Below are 27454 nucleotides of genomic sequence, written 5' to 3'. Positions count from 1 at the left end.
GTGGCTTTCTCCAGGGAGGGTCTGAGGCCATGATTTGGGATGCAGGCCCTGAAGGCCACATCCTTTCGAATGCTAGCCCTGCTTCTTGGTGACTCACTTTCCCTCTCTGCAAAATGGGAACAATAGTTAAACCTATCTCCTGGGATCACTGTGAGGCTCAAATGAGATAACGTGTGCAAACCCCCTGGTGTATGTGCTGCATGGTGGGCCCTTGCTGCAGAAAACAGTGGCCCCCACCCCTTCTTCACTGTTACCTAGGATAGACCTGCATTAGTAGGACAACTTCTCATGTAATAACATGCAGCTCCAGGTTGCTTTACCACCTTTGTCCTGGGCTCAGTAACACGTCAGCACCTTCCTATCTAAGACTGTGTCTGGCAGGTCAGCAGCCTGACCTGCTTTCAGGAACCCACCTGCTTTATCAATAATGCTGATAATAGCAGATCCTCTTTACCAAGCACTTAGATATGCCAAGTTCTCTAAATGCATCAACTGTTTCGATTCTCACAGCAATACGAGATAGTGACTGCAATCACCATTCTTTTGTAGATGAGTAAATTGGCTCAGAGAGGTGAAGGAACTTGCCCAGAGTTACACAGCTCATGGCAGAACTGAGGTCCACCATTAGTCTACATTTTGTCCAGAGCCAACCATCCTACTTCGAGGATGGGGGTGGGGGGTTGAAGGGAAAAAGTGGAATTAATAATTAAAAATCATAGGTTCTGTCTGGTGCCGTGGCACAGACCTATAACCTGTAACTCTAGGCTGAAGCAGGAGGATTGCTAGTTTAAGGTCAGCCTGGGCAACTTATCGAGACCCTGTCTCAAAATAATAATTTTTTTAAAAAGGGCTGAGGATGTCCTTCAGTGGTGGAACCCTTGTCCAGCATGCCTAAGTCCTGGGTTTGATCCCCAGTGTTGCCAAGAAAAAGGTAGATTCTATCCCCATTTTTTTGTTTTCCATGTCTCTTGTTGCCCTGAATAATTAAGAGCTTATTTTAAATGCTTTGTTTACACGTTCAGCATCTATTTATTTTGTCCCTCCTCTCTGCCCAGCCCCTGAGTGCAATTCTCAGGCCATAAGTCTAAGTCCGGGGTCGCCCTCTTTGAGCTGACCTTGGGAAGCCAAAGCACAGTGGACCACGACACGCTCCCAGCTGTTCTCAACCTGGCTGAGCAGTGAAGTCACCCAGGAGCTTTCAGAATCGCGGCTCCCCAGCCCTGTCCCTGGAGGCTGATTTAGACAATCTGGGCAGTTAGTTAGACACTTGTGTCTCTCTTAAATGTTCCTCAGGAGACTGTAACGCACAGCCAGGGGCCAGACCTGCCAGGAGACTTCTGAAAAGACAGCCCATGCTTGGCAAAAGCAAGTACATTTGGAAAAAGGCATTTTCTAGGACCCAGCTACGGCATCTTAGGTATCTGCCCCTGAGTAGCTGTCACACGTGGGTCCACGGAGCTACGTACGAGAATGTTCATGCAGCGTTGTGAGAAGAAAACTGGAAATAGTTGAATGTTCTCAAACATTGAGTGGATTAATAAATAGTTGGATTCACAATGGGAGGCTCTGCAGCAGTGAAGAGTGAGCTGCCCAGAGTTGCCTGGTCAACACAATAATGGAAGTAACACAATAATGTCAAGTAAACACAGCAAGCTACAGTATGGTCAAAAGCCTGAAGAAATCCAAAGCAATGCTGTGTACTCACAAATACTCAAACAGGAATGTCCATAGCAGTGCTATTCACAATAGCCACAAGGTAGAAATAACCCAAATGATGAATGGATAGACAAAATACGGTCTACAGATACAATAGAATACTCTGCAGCCATAAAAAAGAACGTAGTACTGATACATGCTAAAGTGTCGATAAAGCTCAAGAACATTGTCTCCTAAGTGAAAGAAGCCAGGCACAAAGGTCATCTCCTATGATTCCGTTTATAAGTGAAACATTCAGAAAAGGTAAATCCACAGAGATAGAGTAGACTGGTGCTTGCCAGAGGAGAGGGGAGGGAGAAATGAAGTGTAACACTTAATAAATATGATATTTCCTTTTAAGGCAATGAGTGTATTTGGGTATTAGATAGAGGATGTTGTTGTAAGCATGGTGAATATACTAAATGCCATGGACTTGTTCACTTTAACAAGTCATATGTTTAAAATTCATATGTTATATGAATTGAGGTATATGAATTTTACCTCAATAAAGAAGAGCTAAAAGCTATATATTTTTATAGACATTGACATATGTCTGTAGAACTATCAAAACAAACAAGGGAATGCAAACAGCACATTCAACATGATTTTATGAGAGAGGAAAGAATGGGATGATGGATGGGTTTTCAGGGCACACAACTGGGTCGGTAATGTTTTATTTCTTAGATCACATGGTGGCACATGGGAGCTACATTATTCACAACACATGCCAGAATTTCTATGACATTCATTTAGAGAGAAAAATTGTCAAGGGCTGGGGATATAGCTCAATGGGAGAGTGCCTGCCTGACATGATCAAAGCCCTGGGTTCAATCCTTAGTACCACTAAAACTTAATAATGAGAAGAATGAAAGAAAAAGAAAGGAAGGAAGATATTGGGGAAAAATATGTTGGGCCTAGAGATCCAGACTTGGGACAAATCAGCACACGTGACACAGATAACACTTGTTCAGTAACACATCTCCCCCAGCCCCAAAACACATACATGATAATGTAATGATGTGTTTTGAGTTGGACACCGCAATATTGTCCCAGAACAATACTGGGTCAGTTTGACCCACCATTGGGGGAGCTCAATTCTGATCTCTCTCTGTGTTCATTCCAGAATGTGCAACTTGTTCTAGATCAGCTTTAATAGAACCCAACTGTCTCATAATCAGAAACCTGTCTTTGTATCATGAGGAATGTATAAATTTTAGGAATTAAAATGTGCCAGAGCTTTATCAAAGAAAAAAGAGGGAACGAAAGAGAGTTTACAATATTCTGCCCTTTGGAAGGAATATGTTCATGACCGCCCCTGCTGTATTCTCTTGCCCTTGCTTGGTTACTCAGATAAGCCATGTCATCTCTCTGGGCCTTGGGTTTGATCCCTGAGTGAGGGGATAACTCTGGGCTCACTAATCCCCATGTCCTTTCAGCTCTAAGAAGCTGTGGTTCCTTGTTCTCTGCAGCAGGCAAAGCCTTTGGTCCCTGGAACAAAGAGGGCATGAGGGACAGGGGATTTAACTGGGCCTGGAAGGATGGGTAAGATGGAGGTGGGGAGAGGAGAGCTGGGGAGAATCTGGCCGAGGAAGAAAGCTGACATGAGAAGAGCCAGGGCCATCCCAGGGGCTCCCATAGGCCATTCCTGCTGAAGAGGGGGACACTCAGTGACAGGCATGGGGAGGTGAAGGGAGGTGGGCTGTGTGGCCCTTGGCTGGCTCACAGCCTGACTCACCAGATGTAGATGCAGGTGCCCACCAGGAAGGTGTTCTTCAGGGTCCCAACCCACATGCTGTGAATATGAAGGACTCTCACGGACTTATACCCGCAGAGCTGGCCCCCAGACAGCATGACGAGACAGTTCTCAGAGCTGGGCCGGGAAGAAGTGCCTCTCAGCAAAGTCTGTCTCTAGCTGACAGCGCCTGGGCTTCCTGAGCAAAGGTAGCTCCAAAGTGAAAGGAGAGCCCTGAGCATGAATTGCTTTCACATCTGTTTAACTCACACCCAGCCCAGGGCCTGACCACTGCGCTCACTGTCTGCCCTCCACCTGTGTCACCAGGAACATTCACACAAGCATCTTCTCCATCTTCTTCCACCCAGGGCGCTAGCTCCTGAGGAGGAACATCTAGCCAAAGGCCGTACACATTTACATCTCCGCTCCCTTGTCAGACCACAGAGAACCACTTCATGCTTCCACCAGCAAAGCAAGAGTGAGCACATCGCCTTTTTTTTTTTTTAATATTTATTTTTTATTTGTAATTGGACACAATACCTTTTTTTAAAATTTATTTTTATGTGGTGCTGAGGATTGAACCCAGGGCCTTGCACGGGCTAGGCGAGCACTCTACCACTGAGCCCTAGCCCCAGCACACCACCTTTTAGGAGGGTCTTCACAAACTCGGTGGTGGCCACGTGGGCTTGGCCGAGAGGGTCAATGTTATGGTCTGAATTAATCAATACAATTGATAAATTATAGATTATAGATTAAAAATATAGAGACTAATAAAATAGTAAGTATAACCAATGACTCCATCTTTATGGTTCCCGTGTGAAACTGTTATATAAGCTGTTTTTAAGAATTATTTAAAAAACTGGTTTTCTGTGCTTCATACGTCTGTAAATACACTTGAACCCAGGATGTACAACCACAACTGGGCTTGAACCCAGGATGCGGTCGTCTGACTCTGCTCTGCTCACTGTTTTTTTTTCAGCCCTTGAACCCTGCTTGCTTGCAATTTGCAGATTCATAGGATGTGCTATTCTTCCTTAAATATTGGAACCACAGACAGCCTGGTGCGCTTCTATCAGAAGGTCGTTTGGGCATGGCAGAAGTGTCCCTCGCCAGGGAAATAGAGGTAAAATAAAATTCTTTGATTTGTTTCAAATTCAGACTTAGTGTATTTTCTGAGTCTCCCCAGAACAGTCAAGGGTCTGGATAGTGGGGAGGTGCTGGCCCGAGGGCTCAGGGAAATTAGTGTGGTGGAGAGGAGAGTTGCAAGCAGCATAGAGCCATGTGGAATGCAGAAGGAACACAGGACAGGGCTGGGACCAGAGGGGTCAGACTTAGAGCTGAAAGGACTAGGCTCCAAGTAAAAAAGGTCTATCAATCAGAGCAGCCTCAGAACAGAGCAAGTGTTCCTGTGATTGCTCGTTGGTGACAATAAACATAACGATGATAATGAGGATGATTTCCACTTGTTCCCATCGACTCCCCTCCTCTCCTGTCTCTTCACCATCTGCATTTAAATACCACATCTCATCTTAAAAATAAACCCTCGCTCAGTCCCGCACTCTTATACACTGCTCCATGTCTCTCTGCTCCCCTGTAGCCGAGTCTTTTGAAAGAGTGAGTCACCACATCCTTTTCCGCGTTTCCATTCACTCCTCCACCCACTTTAGTCTGGCTCCCACCTCCACCGCTTCTCTAGGGCCTCCCTTGCCAAGCGATTTCCACTAAATCCAGCAGACACACCATGGGCCTGATCTTCCTGAGATGGTTGCACAACTCTAAGTGGCAGTGGACACCAGTGACCAGGTACCACTTCCCTCTTCTTCCCTTAACTTCCAAGAATCCACAGTCCCTTGACTTCTTTGATCTCTGTGGTTTCCATTCTCAAAATCCTCTGGGTACTTCTGTGCTCCCTACCCCTGAAGGTTAGTGCTGCTCGAGGTCTGTTCTAGGGCTCCTTGTTTCTCTTGCTGGCCAACTGCAGCTTCCTCTTGGGGTTCTACTTACCATCTGCATGCTGGCCATAGAGAGACCTGTATCTACAGCTCTGGACTCACGTGTCCAATACCATCAAAATAAGTCTGTACAGGTCCCAGAGGCACCTTGGACTGGGTGCCTTTGGTTTCTGAGCTCATCTTCTACCCCAAACTGGCTTCTTCCCCTGCATTTCCTATCCTGGGAAATTATTCCACCACCAAGCAGGAACATGGCACACTGCTGGACCCTCATGTCCCTCTTCCCCCTCATCCACTCAATTACAAGTACTGTTCTAATCTTCCTAAAAGTTCTCTACTCCAGCTACCTTTCTCCTCTACCATTGTCACCTCTTCAGCCCAGGCCCCCACCCACTCCCACCTGGGTGACCCAGGAGTCCCCTACACGGTGTCCCTCCCTATAGTCTTGCTCTAGTGAGAGCAGGGAACTGGGTGAGGTGCTCAGATCCAGTCCCGGCTCTACCTCTGATTAGCCAGGTGACCTTAGGCAAGGTATCTAAACCATCAGAGTCACTGTTCCTTCTTCTAAAATAATAAAGGTAATTCTATTGGCAGGGTTTCTAGTTCTAAATAATTGGATCCATTTTGCTGAGTTTAGGAAGAAAACGATCTAAAAAAGGCAAATCCACAGAGGCAGAGAATAAATCAGCGATTGCCTTGGGATGGGCAACCCCTGGGGGCAGGAGCAGGGAGTGTCTGGCAATGGGCATGTGGGGTCCTCATGGGGTGACAAAATGTGTTGAAACTGAACTGTGGCCATGGTCATACAACCTGATAAAGTTACATAAAGTCACTAAAGTGCATACTTAAAATTTTGAGTGATCTCATAATATGTAAATTATACCTCAATAAAGTTGTGAAAAAATAAGGACAAAACAATTTAAAGGATGTTAGGCAGTTCATATAATCTCTGAGGGCTGAATCAGTTCTGCGCAGACACTACACAGCCTGGAACAATACCCAGGGAGCAGGCACTGTTCTAGAAAAAGATTTCTGGCAGCCACAGCTCCACCCTTATGTGGGAACTCACAAACAGGGAGCAGCTCATGCCAATAGTGTTTGGGAATGGGTGCCAGATCGCAGCCACTGCCACTCCTTGCATGAGGATGCCATCAAGGTCACCTCCTATAGTATACTGCATATAATGGCCACAAAGATATCAAGTCCTAACCCCTGGAATCTTATTAGGGAAAAGAGTCTTTGTAAATATGATTAAGGCTTGAGCTTATCCTGGATTAGCTAGGTGAACCCTAAATGCCATCACATGTGTCCTCATGAAAGGGACACACAGAGAGATTTGATGCACACAGTAGGTCCTGTGGAAGATAGAGCAGAGAGAGAATGGAAGACACTGGTCTTGAGGACTAGAATGATGTGGCCACAAGCCAAGGGACACCTGCAGCCAGCAGAAGCTTAAAGAGGCCAGGAACAGATTTTCCCTAAGAACCTGTAGAGGTATTATGGCCCTGCTGACATTTTGATTTCAGCCCAGTAATATTGGCTTCCTGAACTATGGAAGAATACATTTCTGTTGTTTTAAGAAACCAAGTTGGTGCTTACTTGTTATAGTACAGCAACCTTAAGAAACTTATACCTGGGCAAGAGAACAAGCAGAGGTCCAAATGCATGTACAGGCTCCAGAGGCACCTTGGAATCATGTTTAAACATTTGAAAGCCATAACAAACTTTAAAATAAAATGAGTTTGCTCATGTATGCTGACAAATATACCTTCCTTACAACATGGAAGGTCAGATTCAAATTTAGAGTTCTTAGGCTCCTTAGAATTCTGTGCTAGAACATGAAAGTGCTGGTTAAAGAGGCTCCTGGTCCACAGCCCACACCTTCTCATCTCTCTTCTGGCTCCTGCTGCACACTGTGTGTATGACTCAGACCACACGCCCACACTCCCTCCATGCCTTCCACCTATAAGAATTGCCCACTGGCTACCCCTGGGCCTACAAGGCTCATGGGCACTGTGGTGTGCTTTCAGGAGGCCAAATCTGGAAAGAGGCTCAGGGCCACTTAAAAAGAAAATTCTGGTGTCTTGGTTACCAGGACTATAGTGGGGTGGGTGGGCACATTCTGCCCCTGTGATGGCAGAATTCTACAATGGCCCCAGGATGTCCGGCATCTTGTGTGTATACCCTGCATGACCCCCAGAACCTTGGGCTATGATGGATATTCTCCTCCCCAACTAGGTTATGTTACATGGTACAGTTGATCTTGGAACAGGAGGATCATCTTTCTGGGCCCAACACAATCACATGAGTCCTTTAAAAGCAGAGTTTTCTTCACCTGGTTCCAGGAAAGCACGTGAAGCACAAGAACGATTCTTCCCACTGTCAAGGTTTGAGGACTGGGAGGGCTACATGGTGAGGAACAAAGATGGATTCAGGATCTGACAGCCAGCAAGAAAACAGGGCTCTCAGTCCTACAGCCTCGTTGAACTGAATTCTGCCAGCAGCCAAGGAGCTCTGATGTGGCTTTTTCCTCCATCTCCAGGCAAGAACTCAGGGCCCTGAATCTTGATTTCCACCTGTGGGGCTGCTTTATATTCTATTGTTCAGTAACATAGAAATTAATACAGCTTCACATGCCCCGTAATCCACAGGGAAGCTCACTGTTGGTAAAGGAACAGAGCAGGACCTTCTAAAGCCTGGGGTGCAGGGAAGGGGAACTCCCAGGTCAAAGCATTCCCTCCTTATGTTCCTAAATTTGAATTCTGCTCATACCCACCATCCCATGTTGTTCCCTGCATACCAAAGTGCTGCATGGTATGTAAACTAGAAAAGCTTGGGTCTCATGCTACATCCTAGCTGCAAAGGAGGCTGGGAAATTCAGTTGCAACCTCTATTAGAGACAGAGCTCGGAAGGTGGGATTCCTCTGAACATAGTTCTGGTGTTCAAGTCATGATTGCTCACTTCAAGAACCAGTCTTATAGGATTATCTGCAAGGGTCAAATAGGCTAACCCACATCTCATGTTAAAAACAGAACCTGGCACATGCTAAGCACTCACAGTGCTCAGCAGGTATTATTACATATGACACAGAATTTCTCTAATATGAAACAATAGGTATAAAACCCTTAATGTTTTTGTGTTTGAACATTTTCATAGAGAGATGTGGAGGTGCAGGGAGATGTCTCTCCATGCTCTCCCGATACCAGGGTGGAGCTCAAGGCTGTCTACACTCTGGCCCTCCTCCAGCACCCCTTTGACTCCCCTTTCAGGCACTATATTCTCTGGCCAGGTGACATCCATGTGGTTCATAATCCTCTTCTCAGGCTGTGCTAACGGCCCAGGAAGGCTGAAAGGGTCCAGCCCCAGGTGGGAGGCAGGGTTGCTGCCATCCCCAGAAACCTGTCCACCCAGAAGCCTCTGCCACCGAATAGCAAAATAGGAAAAGTCCCCCAGGCAGCTTTTCCTAAAAGTCATTCACTTGAAAAGCCCTCACTTGCCAGGCACAGGGGTGCGTGCCTGTAATCCCAGCTACTCAGAACACTGAGGCAGGAGAATCCAGGTTTAAGGCCAGCCTCAGCAACTTAGTGAGACCCTATCTCAAAGCAAAAAATTAAAAGCCCTGGGGATGAAGGTCAGGGTACAGCAACCCTTAGTTCAATCCCCAATACTGAAGGGAAAAAAAAAAAGCACAATGCATTTTTGTGGCGTTGTTTTGATATTATTTTCAGGTTTTTTTTCCATGTTTTGATGTTCAACATTATTAAAAGGATGCAGCTCGATGGTAGGAGTTGGGGCATTTCTGGCTTGATATCCCTGGCAATGCTGCAACGCCTCTCCTGGGTCCTGCACATGGGGGAGAGGGCATCGTCATCATCATCCACCAGAATCCTAAGTCTTCCTTCACCCCCAGCAAATCCACCAGTCCTGTCTCCAGAGCACATCCCGCCTTGGCCCACGTCTGCCCAACTCTAACATCCCATTCCACCCATCGCCATTTTCTCTCATCTGGCTGACCTCAGCAGCCTCTTGCTGGTCCCTACATCTCATTCTTGTCCCAACACAATCCAACTCAGCTCAGTGGCCTTAAGACACACAAGTGAGACGGTTCCACTCCCGTGTCGGACTCTTCGGAGGCTTCTCTTGGCACTGCGAGTCAGATTCCCACCCTTTCCGTGCCCTGGCCCCTGCTCCTCCCTCCTCTCTCACCAGGTTCTGGAGCATTCCCTCCTTCCTGCTGCTCCTATTTTGCTTCCAGACCTTTCAACGACTATTCTCTTGGTTGTCTGTGTCACATGGTGGGAGTCTTTTCCTCCTACAGGGGTCTCCTCCTGAAGTGGGTCTTGTTTGACCCCATGGCTCCCCAAACTCAATCGCATCACCCAGAACCAAGGGTGGGTTGAGCATGTGGTGAATCTCCTCATAGTTCTGTTCCCAGGGGCCCCCGGGGCTGGGCTGTGTTGGATTTGCTCCTCCCTGGCTTCTGATGCCTCTACCACCTCTGTGGTGGCCTCACTTCTACTCAGCTGGAGGAGGCCCAGCCTCTCTTAGGGAGCTTGGATGATAACTTGGTGGTCACTAGCAAACCAAATAGAGGTCAAGTACCAGGATGAGTCAGCAGACCCCATGGGCCAGTAGGGAGCAGGGCTCCTAGGGAGACTGAGAGGGGCTGAGGTAAGAATATGAAGGGCCCAGCCTCAGCAATGATCTGAGGCAGAGTCTCCACAGCCCAGCTGCAAGGCTGAGACAAACCAAGACTACAGAGTAGTCTTCAGAGGTCCCTGAAATTTCTGGCTTTTAAAATGACCTTGAAAGATATATTTGTCTTTTTGTGTGTACCCTCTCCATTGCCTCCTCCCATTTCTTTTGGTAACAGAATTCTTTCCTAAGGCAAATCCACTGGGAGTGGTTCAGGGGAGGCTCACTCTGTCCTCTTCTCCCTAATTCCTGGCACAGGAGCCAGCACATGACCCAAGGCTGACAATTCAGAAGACACCATCCCTTTAGCTACAGTGATTGGTTTAGGGAGGGGACCCCTAACTCAGATCTGACCAATCAGAGTCTTCCTTGGGACCTTCTTACCAGAGTTGTCAGGAGAGATTGATTTGTTCTCCTGAAGCTGCTGGAGAGGGTGTGAGGATATGTCATCTTGCTATTCAGCCTGATCAAGAAGGAAACCACATACAGACCGTTCCCAAACAAGCAGTGATTGGACTTATGATTTTTGACTTTACAAATTGTATGAATAGGCATTCAGTAGAAACTGTATTTCTAATTTTGATAATTTTTTCCTGAGCTTTTTTTTTTTTTTTAGTTGTAGATGGACACAATACCTTAATACTTTTATTTGTTTATTTTTATGTGAAGCTGGGGATTGAACTCAGTGTTTCACACATGCTAGGCAAGCACTCTACCACTGAGCCACAGCTCTGGCCCCCAGCACTCTCTCTTGCTGCTGTGAGCCTCAGCTCCCAGACAGCCAGCAATCACGATCACAACTGCGCTGTACGGTGTGCTGCTTTGCTGAGCTGTGATGTTCAATGGGATAGATGTATCGAATGCATTTTGGACTTAGTATATTTTTAATTTTCAGTGGATCTCTCAGGACATAATTCTGTCATAAGCCAAGGAGCATCTGTAGAGCCAAACAGATTTGGGGAGAGAGCCCCACCCCAGTGACCTAGTTTAAACTCATGTTCATTCCTGTCTGAGGACAGCCCCATCTCTTTAATTGCCCAGTTTCATGATCCAATAGAGCCCACACGGTGGCTTTGTGATTAACTTGAGTTAGGTTTTTGTCACTTACTACCCCAAACCCTGACTGACAGTCCTGGTCAGCATCCTGTCCCCACGATCCTACAGCCCAGCAAGCTGGAGCTGCCTGAAGCCTCTCGTCGATGCCTCCTTGCCTTCAACTCCAGATATAGACTTGGTTGGGAGAGACCAAGAAGCTGATCAGGCTCTTGCCTTACTCTCCTGTAGCCAGCCCCTGCCTTGTTCACCATGCTCAGAACTGAGGCTTCACTTTACTTCCTTAGCCTGGCTCTTTGCCCTTTCAGCCCAAGAGCCCCCCACTGACTGCTATGTCCTAAGCAAGCTTGGCTTGTCTGGACTTCCGCTTGTGATCCAGGTCTGTCCTACCTGGTGCAAACTACCTCTCCCAGTCCTGTGGTCTACTGCATCACAGCTGGCTGTGTCCTGGTTGCCTGTGACTTAAGGCAGCATTCCCAAGCTGTGAGCTATGAGACCCCATTTGGTGAAACGTTAATAGTTACTCCATTAACAAAGAGGAAGAAAGCAAATTAGCAATATTTTTTCTTTGAATTTATATATTTAAATAAAACAGTAAAAAAAAAGCATTTTGTGAATGAAATTAAAGCCCTATCTCTCACCCTGCATGAAACTCAACTCAAAGTGGATCAAAGACTTAGGCACAAGAATAGAGACCTAGCGCTCAATAGAGGAAAATGTAAGCCTAAATCTTTACCACGTCTGCCTAGGATCTGACTTCCTTAACAAGACTCCTAAAGTGCAAGAAATAAAATCAAGAATCAATAAATGGGATGGATTCAAACTAAAAATCTTCTTAACAAAGGAAACAGTAACATGAAGAGAGAGCCTACAGAATGGGAGAAAATCTTTACCACACGCATCTCAGATAGAGCACTAATCTCTAGGATATATAAGGAACTCAAAAAGCTTAACAGAAAAAAAAAAAATAGCCCAATCAATAAATGGGCTAAGGAATTGAACAGACACTTGACAGAAGAAGAAATACAATCAATCAACAAATATATGAAAAAATGTTCAACACCTTTAGCAATTAGAGAAATGCAAATGCAAATCAAAACTACTCTAAGATTTCATCTCACTCCAATCAGAGTGGCAGTTAACAAGAATACAAGCAACAATAAATATTGGCGAGGATGTGCAGGAAAAGGCACATTCATACATTGCTGGTGGAACTGCAAATTGGTGCAACCATTATGAAAAGCAGTATGGAGATTCCTCAGAAAACTTGGAACGGAACCACCATTTGACCCAGCTATCCCACTCCTCGGTTTATACCCAAAAGACTTAAAATCAGCATACTACAGGGACACAGCCACATCCATATTTATAGCTCAACTCACAATAGCTCTACTATGGAACCAACCTAGGTGCCCTTCAACAGATGAATAGATTAAAAAAATGTGGTATATATACACAATGGAATATTACTCGGCCTCAAAGAAGAATGAAATTATGGCACTGGCCAGTAAATGGATACAGCTGGAGAATATCATGTTAAGTGAAATAAGCCAATCCCCCCAAACCAAAGGCTGAATGTTTTCTCTGATATGCAGATGCTAATTCACAATAGGGGGGCGTGGCTAGGGAAGAACAGAATTACTTTGGATTTGACAGAGAGGAGCGAAGGGAGGGAAAGGGGTATGAGGTTAGGAAGAATATTAGAATGAATCAGACATTATTACTCTATGTGCTTACATGACTACATGACCAGTGTGATTCTACAGCATGTACAACCAGAAGAATGAGAAGTTATACTCCATTTATGTATGATGTGTCAAAGTGCATGCTACTGTCATGTATAATTAATTGGACCAGATTTTTTAAAAGTGGGGAAAAAAGCACTTTGTGTAGAGTTATCTTTTTTTTTTTTAACATTTATTCCCCAGGTATAGATGGACACAACACAATGCCTTTTTTAATGTGGTGCTGAGGTGAGTGCTCTACCGCTGAGCCACAATCCCAGGCCCTAGAATTATCCTTTTTATAGCTTTTTTTTTTTTTAGTTGTTTAGTGTTTTATTCATTCCTTTTTTTGTGGTTCTCAATATCAAACCCAGCACCTCGCACGTGCTAGGTGAGTGCTCTACCACTGAACCACAACCCCAGACCTCTAGCTTTTTTATATATATATATATATATATATATATATATATATATATATATATTTGTTAAATAGTAAATGTGTGAAATAAATAATGATAATCCTAACAATGGTGTTTTAATAAGGACTAACACTCCGACAGGGGCTTGTTATGTGCCATACATCTCTCTTTATTAGCCCGTTTAATGATCCCAACAATGATCCCTATTTTATTGATGAGGGAACCAAGGCCCAAAGATAGGAGAAAAATTGTGTATCTACATCCTGAGATCTCAAATCCAAGCCTGGATGTGGTTACTTTGAGACTCAGAGGACAGGATGTCCAATTACATTCACAAATGTAATGTTTAAAAATAACTACCGGTTAATGGTGCTCATAAGGGATTTTGGTGCTATCTCCCTCTTTTCAGTACTGGGGAGTTGAACCCAGGGCTCTTATACAATTGAGCTACATCTCAAGCACTTCTTATTTTTTTCTTTTGAGATAGGGTCTGGCTAAGTTGCTGAGGCTGGCCTTGAACTTGTGATCCTCCTGCCTCAGCCTCCCAAGTCTCTGATTACAAATATGCACCACCACACCCAGCTATATTCCCTGTTTGACACAACAATGATTTGAACAGATGCAGAATCAGGCTCAGAGAGGTTAAGTGATTATAAAATAGATGTTCTCTTAGTACACTACAATGTTTCCCTGTGCGGATACAATTTATCATTATCAGCAGCAGCAGCACCACCACACCACCACCAGAGAGAATAAGGCATTTGCCTTAAGGGAAATGGAAGTCAAACCCAAAGAGACGCCACCCCATGCCCACTAGGTTGGCTATAATAAAAAGGTGAGGTGAGGGTGTGGAGAGATTGGAATCCTCACATTCTGCTGGTAGAAATGTGAAGACATGTAGCAGCTGTGGGAAACGGACCATCTGTTTCTCTGAGGGTGAAATGTCATTAGCATATGATCCAGCAGTCCCACTCCTAGGTGCATATCCAAGAGAAATGAGAACACACTGCCATACCTCAGACACAAATGTTCATGGTCGCATTATTCGTGACGGCCCAAAAGAGAAACAACCTTAATGTCCATCGACTGATGAATGGATAAATAAACGTGACCTATTCATGCAATGGACTGTTATTCAGCCCTAAAGAGCATGAAGTACTGATACATGCTACAACATGGATGAACATTTGAAAACATGGTAAAGAAAAAAGGTGGGTCACAAAGGACCGTACACTGCATGATTCCATCTATATGAAATATCTAGAAAGGGTAAATCCACAGAGACAGAAAGTGGATTAGTGGGTGCCTGGAGCTGAGGGGGTATGGGAGGCAGGCTGGATACGATGGCTGAGGGGTGTAGGATTCTTTTTGGGAGAGGAAAATGTATTAAATTGATTATGGTGATAATCGCACAACTCTGTGAACACACTAAAAACTACCGAGTTATACATTTTAAATGAGCAAGTTGTACAGGGTATGAATCTCAATGAACTGTTTTTAAAATAATAAAAGCAGGGGCAGGGGTTGTGGCTCAGTGGTAGAGCAGCTTCTAGACACAACACCCGGGGGTTGATCCCCAGCACCACACCCACACATGAATAAAAAACAAAACACAAACAAAGGGAGCCCACAGAGACATTTACAAGCCTGGTCCTATTCCTTCCCCTCAGCATGGTGATCCAGACGTCAACAGTATCACCAGGTGTACCTGAAATCCCTGCCTCCTCCCTGGAAATCCAGGGTGTCGCCCTGTGTTCCCACCTTCCCCAGGCATGCCCAGCCCTGCGCCACCTGGCAGGCTTGGGCTGGAGCTGAATCGAGTCACACTCGCCTCCCTCGGTGGCTTCCTCCGGCTGCAGCCTGCGCAGCTTCCTCCAGGCTTGCTGGGAGGTCCTCAGCCTTGAAAGGCACGTGGACTCAGGATGTGCACCTGAACCGGACCCTTGGGGTTTCCCCGCTGCAGAGATTTGCTCACCCCCGTGCCACTCACCACACGTAGGAAAAGATGATCACATGCAAGATCCACTTAATAGTGCCATAATTCACGCTCTGGATCCGGGTGACTTTGTTTGTCTCATACTGGAAAACCTCACTCCAGCTGCAGCAGGCCGGCATGGTGATAGGCTTGCTCCCTGCTCAAGGCCAGGGCGACTGCCCACTTCCCCCCAGGAACCGCAAAATGAAACGTACTGATTCTTAGTGGGATCCTTTAACTTTGAGCTCCTCCAATGACGGCAGAGTGGGGGCGGGCCCTGGCAACTGCCCCAGATGTGACTGGGATAAACAAGAAGAACCAAGTCCTACAGGCCCGACTGGCAGAGGACCCTGCCCCAGCTGGCCTCCCCCAGATGCCTGCACAAAGATGATGTTCAGAGTGTGGCATTTTTAGAATTCTCCCTTTCCCCTCTTTCCTTTCGCTTTTTTGAACTCATTTCATTTGGGAGAAAGGAGCAGCCCTTCAAATGTCATGAGACCCAATACTTCCATTGTGCCTCTGGAAAGAGCCTAGATCTTTCCATTGCCTCAAACCCCACTCACAGATTGATTCCTTTCTACAGCTCTTTATTCAACCCCAGATGTATAGGAGCACTTCTTGAATGAAAGTGTCCCCTTTTCCTTCCCCTGTCCTTGATAATACTCTGGATGGTGGGGTACTTTATTTCTATGCTGAATCTCTCCCAATTGATCCTCTAGATTTACTCTCCATCCTCCTTTGTGCCCTGGGGGCGGGGGTGAACCCATGACAGCCCAAGCAGCCACAGATCACCAGGAACTAAGTGGCAGTCCACTGTGTTTCTTGACCTTCCTGTGAGGGAGATGCCCCACCATGGGAACCCAGGACATCACCAAACAAGGGAGGAGATGAGGCTACTGTAGGATTCCAAGGAAGGTGGAGTTGAGATGAAGTCATGTTTCAATAGGCTCAGAGGAAAGCAGACAACTTCAAATATAGATTGCAAAGGGGACTCAGGGCCCTGTTTCCTTAGAAGCAATAAAGCCAAGATCAATGACGAGCCTTATATCCAGAAACCCTTTGTCTGAAGATCTGAGGTACACACAGAGGCACTTCTCTGGGTCAGAGTGACTTAGATCCTCAGGGCAAGAGTGAAAGATTTCATTCTAAGTCATATCGCTGCAAATAGCCAATTTCTGACTGTGTGTGATTTCAGAGGGGCGTGTTTCTCAGGGAGGAAGAAAGCAGCAGTTTGTCAAAGATGGGATGGGAATATTATCACTTCATAGATGCAGAGACATATTGTTCCCTGTTATCTTTGTGGCTGACTTTATCCATTTTCCTGTTATTCCAGGCTAGTAAATGGCCAGGGAGATTTTTAGTTTTCCAGTCTGAGCTAATTTGTTCTTTCTCACCCAGATAAGCTGCATCAGGGCCTCCCTAACTTCTAGGTCAGGAGGCTGGAGAATAGAGGCTGGACGTGAGTCTCCTGGCCCCTCCCTGCTCAGTTGCATATTGGTGCCACCACTCCCTCCTTACCGGGGTGCTGCTAGCCCCAGCCCCATTGTCCCTCAATGCTTTTTCTTAACTCTGCCCACACCTTTGTAAAAGGTCCCTCATCCGTTATGCCACCTGAGTATGTGACAACTTTCCTGCCAGTACTCTGAGTGACACAGCAACCTGTATCTCTAAAAAAAGGAGATGAACAGGACTTGCACTGGGCAGTAAAGCCTGATGGTTAGAATGCAGGTTCCAGAGGGCTAGCTGCCTGGCCCCCAGTCTTGCCTTTGTGTCCTAACAACTCTGTGACCTTGGACTGCTCTGTTCACTCATTCATTCATGCATTCCCAAGAACACCAGAAACTCAGGCATACAGCTCTGCCCAGGCAGACAAGTCCAATGTCCGTCCATGGATGAATGGATCATCAAAAGTTTCATCCAATCAACATATTCAAAGAAATGTGATTTAGCCGTAAAAAGGAAAGAAGCACTGACACATTCTACAACACAGGAGAGCTTGAGAACATCATGCTAAGCAAAAGGATCCAGACACAGATGGCCACACCTCTTATGATTCAACGAACAGGAAGTGTTCAGAGCAGGCAGAGCACTTCTGTAGGGCTTTGCTCCTGCCATCTCCCGCTGCCGCTGAATCTTCCCCGTTGTCCCTTCCTGCTTCAGCCCTCTGTCCCATTTCACCATCACCACCACTGCACGATGCTGTTTTCAGGAAGGATGCCAACAACCTCTTGGTCGCCAGATTTCGTGGATATATTTTATTCCTTGTTTTACTTGACCCCTGGGCACATTCAGCACCACCAACCTTCTATACTTCTTGGAGCAATTTCTCTGTTTGATTTCTATGACTCCCCCGGTCCCTTGTTCTCCTGGTTTCTAACTTTAACTTCCATGATTCCGTCTTATCTTTCTAGAGCTCTCTTCTCTCCATAATCAGCAGTTCCAGCCATTCTTTCTGAGCATTTTTTTGTGTTCGTATCAGTCAAGACAGAGCAGATCATGCAGCAATAACAAAGCACCTTCAGAATCTCCTGGCTTAAAACAGTGATGACTTTGGGCTAGGGATATAGCTCAGTTGGTAGAGTGCTTGCCTCACATGCACAAGGCCCTGGGTTTAATCCTCAGCACCACACATGCAAAACAAAAAGTAATAAAGAAAGAAAAGGGTGGGGAAAGAACTCAAGTGCAGGAAATGTGGCCCAACCACAAGAAAACTAGTTACTAGAAGCAGAAACTAAACTGCCCTACACTGGGCTTGCTTTTTGTCCTGTGTGTAGCTGTGTGGTCCCTCTTCTGTCTCTCTGGACACCCACTGCTTCTCTGAGAGCAAAAAGCCTTCAGAGTGAGATGTCCACAGAATCCAGGGGAAGTGGATCTGATTGGTTTAGCTATTGATCTGTGGTCCAGTTGGATATGGCTATGGGTAGGGCACAGAATGGACTTGACATCTGGGCAGCCCTCATAAGGAGAGGCAGGAGGAGGGCCAGAAGGGAGGGAAAGCTGGCCTTCAGAGAACAGAGGTCCCAAGGCAGGGGCACTGCTGGTTAAATGCCCCAGTTCCAGGGCTTCTCCCAGAGGTCCCCAGTGGGACTGAACCCAGATGCCCTCAGTCACACCTACACTTTCTGCTTCATGCATTGGCCACCTTCTCCTCCCTGGCCCAATTCCCCACTCCCTTCCTGGTGGCACCCCCAAATAAACTACTTGCACCCAGATCCTTGGCGATGTATGCTGGGGAGGAAGGTCACTCCCATTCAGGCTTATGTGTGTCAGGAATGTGGAATTTATCCTAAGAGCATTCAGTGGGTATACCAGGTGCATAAAGAGGGGCATGGCAGGATCTCATTTGCACCCTTGCAGAATCCCCTCTGGCTGCACTGAGGAATGAGCAGAGGGAACCATGGGTCTGTCCAGGTCAAGGGTACTGTGACCTAGAGGGGGCTGAAGAAGGACACCAGTGCCCAGACTAAGCAGAGATCCCTGGGAGGGGAGGAAGAACAGGAGGCAATATGCGCCAAAGCCCACAGGAAGAGCATGGCCAGGGGCCACAAGAGGACATATGAGCCTGGCCCAAGCTGTGTAGATAAAGCAGCACTAGTAGCAGGCGACAGACTGACCCCATAATAGGTGGGAGCGTGGTGTACCATAAAAACACTTAAAATCAGCAGAGAAACAAATTACTCCAAAATGGCATCTCGTAGCCATTGGTTAACTGTATGGGGGAGGGGGATGTGGTACTTGAACTTGTCAGATTTAAAAAGCTATGTCAGTATTGGGAATGTCATGGAACCACCAGAAGTGAGCTGAATCACTACACAAAATGGGACTTGCAAGTCACACACATTCTGTACTAAGGTAGGAAATGCTAAGATAACCTTTAAAATAATTCTCCAGTGGGGACACCGCACCCTCCTCTACCTGGTTGGTGTTTGGTCCTTCCTCCTGTTCAGACTCCATGTCTGTGTCAGTACCAGCCAGCTTTGCAGCAATGGCATGAGTCTTACTGTCCCTGGGGTGCACCACCTGCCAGCCATGGTGCACCGTGGCTTCTCTCTCAAGAATTGCAATGACTAAAAAAAGTCAAAGCAATATTTTCCCCACTATATTTGTGCCTTTCCAACTCTCTCTCCCTTCTTCTCATGCTCTAATTCAGAATTTGTATGATAGATTGGTCAGGAGTCTCCTGCTTAGTGATGTCAAGGGTTAGCAGAAAAAAGGGCACTCTGGTACTCTTCCAGCTGCACCATACAGGTGCTGTCTGTAAGTGACCTCTCCCACACATGGCTGTTCATATTTAAATTAGTTAAAATGAGATGAAGTGAAAAAATCCAGTCCTCCTGTTATACCAGCTGTTTCAATGCCCACACCTGGCCAGTGGCTACCTTTCAGATAGTGATGGGACAGAACACAGCTACCACTGCAGAAAGTTCTATTGGACAGAGTCATGCTGTGTCTGAGGGAGGGAGGGAAAGGCAGTCCAGTTGCAGCCCAGTGAGAAAGGTCTGTTTCCTGAGTGAGTGAGGAGGAGGGTTGCCTGACAAGAGCCAAGGGGGAGGCACCCAGCAGGAGGAGAATTCAAAGGAGTTGCTATGGTGAGCAAGAGCAGAGAGCCAGGAGGAAAAGCAGGAACTCCAGGCAGCATTGAGACTTGGAGACCTGGCATTTGTTACAACAGTCTCTGGGATGAGATGATGACAGGGGCCTGGGCCTACCCACACCATCCACTGCCCACCTCTGCACCCAGTCATCCTCCAGGACTTGTCAAGTGATTCAGCTGGTTTAGGATTTGTGATCTCTGGTGTCATCTGAGTTTCTTCTGGTTATTTACATTTGTTCCTGGAATAGTGTAAACCAAGTAACAACCCACAAGTAGCCAGGGCCAAGACACAGGAGCAGAAGGCTGGCTGTATTTCTCTGCCTCCCTTCCCCCAGAATCACCTTCTCTGAGTCTTGCCATCCCCACAACACAGGGTAGAGCATCCTCTTTGTCCCCTAACTCCACCCAGGCATAGGGAACGACTTGGCTCATGCAGATTATTCTGGGTATAATTGCTCTCTCCTTCCTGTGAATGCTGAATTTATCCTAACCCCAAGATCTCTCCTGCACTCCTCGCCATGTGAGCCAGATCCACGTGCTAGCCTTGGGAACTTAAGCAAATCTATCTCCTAGTCAAGACAGCTGTGTCACACGATAACTGAGGCGTTCTGCAACCCTAAACACCAAGTCTGGGGATGGACGGGGGAACTGAGGCTTTCCTGCCAATGGTGGAGGTCAGAGAGGCACCTGACATTTCTAGGGGATGAAGGGCCTGTGGTTTTCTTCATCTGTCTATGAAGGAAAGGTAGGAAAACAGAATAAAAGGAAACTTATATTGATCCACCATTGGATTTTTGGTGCAAATTGAAAACGATGTTATTTTGTGTGTTTTTGTCTGAAGGAGCCAACTGCTTGACACAAGTAAAATGTGAAATAAGGTATTACCATATGGAATAGGATATCCTGGGAGAAATTAGTTAAACTAATTTCAGGGGGATTGCTTTAGTGGCTTGACCACATGATCAATGACCCAGGACTTTCTGTCCCTCTACCCTGTCACCCCCTTACTGTTGAATTCATCCTCAAAAAGAACAATCATCTATTATTCTGTCTCTACCCTGGGAGATCTTTCAGAATCCTTCTCTCTCCCATCACCCTACCCTCTAGTGCTAAAGCCAGTCGCACCCTCTTCCTCTCCTGGCAAGAGCCAGGAAATGACCCCGACCAGCTTGGACTGGGCTGTTGAAGAGTCACTCACAATGTCCATCATCTAGGGACTGGCAGGAAAATGGCCAAAGTAAGGAGCATGGAATCTATCTTGTACAGGGAAGGAAGTAGAAGGAGCAGAGTACTGAGAGGGAGAAGGAGAAGGGCCAGGGGCCTCTGGAGCTCAAAGAATGAGGCTATAATAATGGAGAGAACAGAGGATCCAAGCCTGTGGTCAGGCAAACAGAAGAATTTAGAGAAGGTTAGTCCCAAGAGAAACTGGGGCCAGGCTCTGATCAAGAGAGGTGGTAGTTAAGTGGAGACAAAGGTCATTGGAATGAGGAAGGACAAGAGTAGGACCAGGAGGTTGGCTGGGTCTTGGGTCAGCTTCATAGTCACCAATGTCATCGATGAGGTGGGAGGAAGGATGAGCCAGAGGATGGGCCATCTGAGCGAAAGGGTTGATGGTTGGTTGATTGGTGAAAGTGGACATCATCAAAGAGAAGGTATAGAAGGTGGTGCAGCCAGGAGCCATAAGCCTCAGAGTTTACTCAAGATAGAGGACCATGGCTCTGCAGGTACACTTGGGGAGCAGAGAAGACACCATGGGAGCGGGAGAGGGATAGCATCCTCTAAGTGGGGGGCTGTCAGGGAGGATCCAGGTCTTAAAAGAACAGGAGCTAGAGAGAACTCCATGTGCAGAGGCCACTCCCGTCTCTTTCTTCATCTCACCAGCTGGATAGACAAGCTGTCTCTGACTTAGAGTGACGAGCTCATACTCCTAACCCACAGCAAATACAAAAGAGCCCTTCCCAAGTGTCCATGAATCGCTGAAGCTCATCAGTAGCAGATGCTCCTTGTGGCCCATCTGAGACCCCTTCTCTTTTTCTTTGATAACAGAATCCCCAATATCATTCAGGTTTCAACCTTGGGAAACATGACCATTCCGGGTTAGGAGTGTCGTGTTAACCTCATTCTCCTGCGGGCAATGGTAGGCAATGTGTATGAAGGCTGGTGTGGCCACTGAAGCTTGAGAGGATCCCACTCCAAATGCAGGCACCTTAAGTCAGGAGCTGATGCACCACAGAGATCTGAACCAACACTGTAGCTGGCGGGTAGTGCCATGACTCTTCCCTGGCTCCGATAACAAGGCGCGGCCCTAGAATAGGCGGCACCCAGAGGGGTGGAGCTGCACTCCCCTGTACCTTTGTAATCCCACCCCTTGCCTCATTTGAATGGCTTCTCCCCATAAAAGGGTTCAGCATGTGCTCCTCCCTCTCTTTCCATGGATCCCCAAGGTCAGAGAAGCCGTCACAGGACCCAAAGAAAAAGGAATTTCTCTGTCTCTGTGTGATTATTTCGTGCCAGCCCAGTTCACCTGAAGTGTTTAGTTGTGGAACATTGACAAGACGAGTTTGTTAGGGGACTTCCAAAGGAAGAGGTCACTCCTAAGAAGGAGTCCAGAGAGGGGACAGTCTTTCTAATGCTGCATGCTCTGGATAGCAGAGCAGAATGATCCCCAGTTCCCAGATGGCCCATACTCTGAAAAGAACTTGGATGAAGTTAACTGACTCTGATGCTACCCTACCTCGGGACTTCTATTTTCACATTAAGCCATTTTGACTTGACTTATTTTTTAAACAATGCATTTTGAGATTCGTCCAGGTGGATGGACGAACAGCATCCGTGCAGAGATAGGCAAGAACCCCACTTCTGAGAGGCAGTTTTCCTGGGTTCTGGGGTGGACCTTTAGTCCAGCACCTGGCAGGTCACCCCCTGTCATCCTTCCCTTGGTACACTTGCCCTGGCAGCTCCTGGTGATAGATGGGCCCTGGAACATGCCCATACTGGAGTGTGGTTCAGGCATCTGCTTTTGTGTGGACCCAAAGCCTAGATCCCTTTCCTTTCTCCCCCCTGAGAGTTCTGCCAGCTTCTCCTGCAGTCCAACTAACAGAGAGTCTGTCACTCAAATGGCAGATGGGTTGGCTACCTCCAACTTTCTGGAAACCAAAAGCTTTTTTAAAATTGTGGTCAATACACATAATGTAATCTTTACTGTTATAATTTATTATACATTTCAGTAATGCTAAGCACATTCCCACTGTTGTGCAACCATCACCACTGTCTGTCATTGTCCATTTTCTGTTGTGATAACAAAATACCTGGGACTAGGTAATTTATAAAGAATAAAACCACAAAAAAAAAAAAAATACAAGTTCATTTAGCTCACAGTCCTGGAGGCCGGGAAGTTCAAGAACATGGCGCTGGCATCTGGCTGGATCCTGTGGATCTTCCCATGCTTCATAACATAGCAAAGGGCATCACATGACAAGACAGAGTGAGTGTGCTAGCTTGGATCACTCCTCCTCTTCTTATAAAGCCACTGATGAGATCACAGAGTCCCCATCCGCTAACCCTAACAGTCTCCAAATACCATATGAATTTGGGGATTAGGGTGGATGTGTCTCCCACCATGAGCCTGGGAGACACATCCAAACCATAGCACCATGCATCTCCAGATTTTTTGGGGGGCGGTACCAGGGATTGAACTCAGGGCACTCAACCACTGAGCCACATCCCCAGCCCTATTTTGTTATTTATTTATTTATTTTAGAGGCAGGGTCTCAGTGAGTTGCTTAGCTCCTCACTATTACTTAGGCTGGCTTTGAACTTGTGATCCTCCTGCCTCATCCTTCCAAGGAGGAGCTGGGATTACAGGCGTGCGCCACTGCACCTGGCTCCAGATCTTTTTTTATTACCCCAAACTGCAACTTAATACTCTCTGTTCCTCTGCCCCATACCATCCTGGCACCCACAACTTCACCTTCCGCCTCTATGAATTTGACTATTCTAGGAGCCTCACATAATTGGAATTGTGCAACATTTGTGCTTTTGTGTCTGGGTGGGTGCTTCACTTGGCATACATCTTCCAGGCTCATCTAGGTAGTAGCATATGTGTTAGAATTCAACTTCTTTTAAATGTGGAATAATAACATGCCACCGTGTAGATATTCCACGTTACGTTTATCCGTTCATCTGTCCACGGACATTTTGTTTCTGCTTATTGTGACTGTTAGGTGTACAAATTTCTGTTCACGTCCCTGCTTTCAAATATTTGGGGGACCTATAGTCACCAGTGGAACTGCTAGATCATATGATGATTCAATATTTCAAGTTTTTGAGGAAACAAGTGTCGTTTTTCTTTTTTTATTTAATCCACCACAGTGTCCATGTGCTCCTCACAGCATCTCCTTTTTTAACCCCAAAGCTGAACACCTTGCCCTGGGGAGAGGACATGTCTTCCCTAAATAATGAGACACCTTATTATTATTAATTAGAGCAGAGATGAAAGCCATCAAATCCCAGCAGGACATTCTGCTATGGAACACAGAGGGGAAAGCAGAAGAAAGTCACGCTAAAGAGATGGGAATTGAGGGCATGAAACCAAGAGAGGGAAAGGAGCGGGAAGGGAGCTGGGGCTGAGCTGGGGCGGGAAGGCCGCCAGTCCAAGGCTCCCTGGAGAGGTGCTCCTAGAAAGTGCCCCAACAGGCCCTCGTTGTGTGATGGTTCTGGAGCATCTGTGCCTTACAATCAAACCTCATAAAGCCCAGCCTCACTCTGTGACACCCCCAAATGTACAGCACCTTCCCATCAATGATGCTGACGTGCTGGGGACTGTTTTGTTAAATCAGTGACGTGACATTCATCAGAATACCTCAGTCCAGCTCAAGGGCTCTAGGCCAGATGCAGAAGCCAGTGGAAGAGGCAGGATCTGGGTGATGTCACCAAGGCCGGGCACAGAGACGGTACCCTGGGATAAAGCAGGTTCAGCAAACAGGAAGAGAGACCAGAGCCAAAGAGCCAGAGGAAGCCAAGTTTGGGATCCCTGGAGGCCCCAGGAAGGGGTACAGCAAGGACCTGGGCTCTGGCCAAAGGCTGGGAGGGGAGGGTGGCCCGAGAGCCCAGGCCTCCATCTCTGCACGGTCCCCTGCTCTTTGCAATACTCCATTTTCTCATGGTCTCTTCTACAGTCAGATCAAGTTCCCCTCAGTGCTTTCCTCTCTCTCTGGCTTTTTCCCTAGGCAACCCCATTTCCCTTGTGCCTGGAATCATCTCCCACTTAGCATCTGCCTGTGGGTCCCTCACCTCCATCCTCAGCTCCACCTGGGGCTCAGTTTCTCTGACTGAGAGCAAGCCCAGTGATCCTAGGTACTGCTTTACCCAAAGTGCACCTCTGAAATCTCAATGAAGAAAGGTCCCTGGCTACCAGTTTTCATTAAGGGAAATATGAGATGATCAATTCGAAGTCCCATGCCTGCTCCCCAATAGTGTTCGGTGAACTGCAGTTGTTAACAAATAAAGATCTGATGATAATGATGACTGGACAGAGGATCTCAGAAGACAAGGACACGCCCAGGTTCAACAACCTGACTTTCCAATATTGAATTATAGCAAAGAGGAGTAGACTTTCCTGCCATGCCCAAATTCCCCTTCCAGCTCAGTCTGAAACAATCTCCGTCCACATCCTTAGTCCTGGTTCATTGGACCAGAGTAGACAACCACCCACAGAGCCAGACTGTTAGCCACTGGTGGCCAGTTGGGACTTCACTATGGAGAATGCAGATTAAGAGACAAGACTGGGGCTGGGGATGTGGCTCAAGCCATAGGGCGCTTGCCTGGCATGCGTCCGGCCCGGGTTCGATCCTCAGCACCACATACAAACAAAGATGTTGTGTCCGCCAAAAACTAAAAATAAATAAATAAATATTAAAAGAAATTGCTTAAAAAAAAAAAAAAAAGAGACAAGACTGCAAAGGGATCACATAAAAGAGGAGCACAAGAATGAAGGTCCTCTAACTGATTGTTGTCATCCCTGGAACTGCTCTGATTCTTGCTCTACCCAGTGCTACAGTCTTTCTGGAAGATTCCATGAGTGCTGTGTCCTTATTATGAACATTGTTTGCTGGAGCTAATTTGAATAAGTGGTTCTGAGCTCACATCTCAACCCAGCCACTTTTGTGTGACAGAGAAAGTTATTTAACTTCCCTCAATCTCACTTTCCTCATCTGTAAAAGGGGACAGTAATGCCGACCTTACGGCGTGTCTCAATGATGAAATGAGGTAGTGCAGCCTCATAACCAGATTTTATCAAGGGGTGGCATCTTTATGTCTTTCCTTTCTCTTCCCTAAGGACAGTGGGAGTGTTTGGACACAGGCACTCCATTAGCTAGGCTGTAAGCTCAACCACATGCAGTACAGATCACATGTAACCGTGGCCTAAGTAAGGTAGAGGTGGCTTTCTTTCTCGGGTAGAGTCTCGATAAAGATGGTCCAGGGGTGATATGGCAGCTGTAGGCAATGAATGCATCCAAGGACCCAGCTCTGGCATCTCTAGGGTGATGCTCTCAGATGCATAGTCCAAAATGGCTCCCCACCAGGACCAGATTCAAACAGAAGACTGGAAGGAGAAAAGGGGAAGGAAAGGGCATGTTCCCTATTTCAAGGCCATGACCTGTCACTGCCACTTGCAGCTCATTGGTCAGAACTAGTCACACAGGTCTACCTACCTGCAATGCAAAGGTGGGAAATGCAGTTCTTTTTTTTTTTTTTTTTTTTTTTTTAATATTTTTTAGTTTTTGATGGACCTTTATTTTATTTATTTGTATATGATGCTGAGAATCGAACCCAGTGCGTCACACGTGCTAGGCAAGCACTCTACCACTGAGCCACAACCTCAGCTCTGGAAATGCAGTTCTTATTGTGTTGACCATGTTCTCTGCTGAAAGCAGGGATCCACACAGTGAGGATGACCAAGAACTCCTGCCACCAATACCAAGGAAACAGGAAGAGTTGGGGCTAGGGTTGTAGCTCAGTGGTAGAGCGCTTGCCTAGCACGTGTGAGGCAATGGGTTCAATCCTCAGCATGACATAAAAATAAATAAATAAAATAAAGATATTGTGTCCATTTGAAACTTTTTTTTTTAAAGAAAGAGTTCCTGATGACATCATTTGAACATCCTGATCAAGCCATACCTGAAACCTGTGCTCCAGCCTGACCAGGCTACCATATACTTTCCCCTAATTATGTTGTTGCTTTTTTGTTTGTTCATTTTTTGGTACCAGGAATTGAACCCAGGGGTACTTTACCACTGAGCCACATACCCAGCCATTTTTATTTTGAGACAGGGTCTCTTTAAGTTTCTTAAGGCCTTGCTAAGTTGCTGAGGCTGAGCTCGAACTTGTGATCCTGTCTCAGACTCCAAAGCCTCTGGGATTACAGGCGTGTGCCACTGTGTCTGGCTTCCTTACTTATGTTTTTAAGAGCATAATATTTTCAGATACTGACACTAAGCAGAGGAATTAGAGTCTAAATCCCAGCTTATTTCACTGAGTTACTTTGGGCAAATTTCTTAACCTTTTTATTATTTTGCAGGGTTGGGGATTAAACCCAGGGCCTCATTCATACTA

At 46.5% G+C, this 27454-nt stretch overlaps 1 protein-coding gene across 1 annotated transcript in view; it reads right to left on the bottom strand.

Moving 5' to 3' along the window:
* The window catches only part of P2rx7 (purinergic receptor P2X 7), a 42906-nt gene extending 27520 nt beyond the window's left edge, over positions 1 to 15386 (bottom strand). Inside the window, exon 1 of the mRNA XM_076866698.2 lies at positions 15262 to 15386. Within this exon, the coding sequence (XP_076722813.1) occupies positions 15262 to 15386 (125 nt within the window). The remainder of the gene's footprint in view (positions 1 to 15261) is intronic.
* Positions 15387 to 27454: the final 12068 nt, after the last annotated feature.

This window comes from Callospermophilus lateralis, chromosome 1 (assembly GCF_048772815.1).
Source record: "Callospermophilus lateralis isolate mCalLat2 chromosome 1, mCalLat2.hap1, whole genome shotgun sequence".
NCBI classification, from domain to species: Eukaryota; Metazoa; Chordata; class Mammalia; order Rodentia; family Sciuridae; genus Callospermophilus; species Callospermophilus lateralis.
Note: the sequence above shows the minus strand (reverse complement) of the source record. Positions and strands in the feature narration are given on the sequence as shown.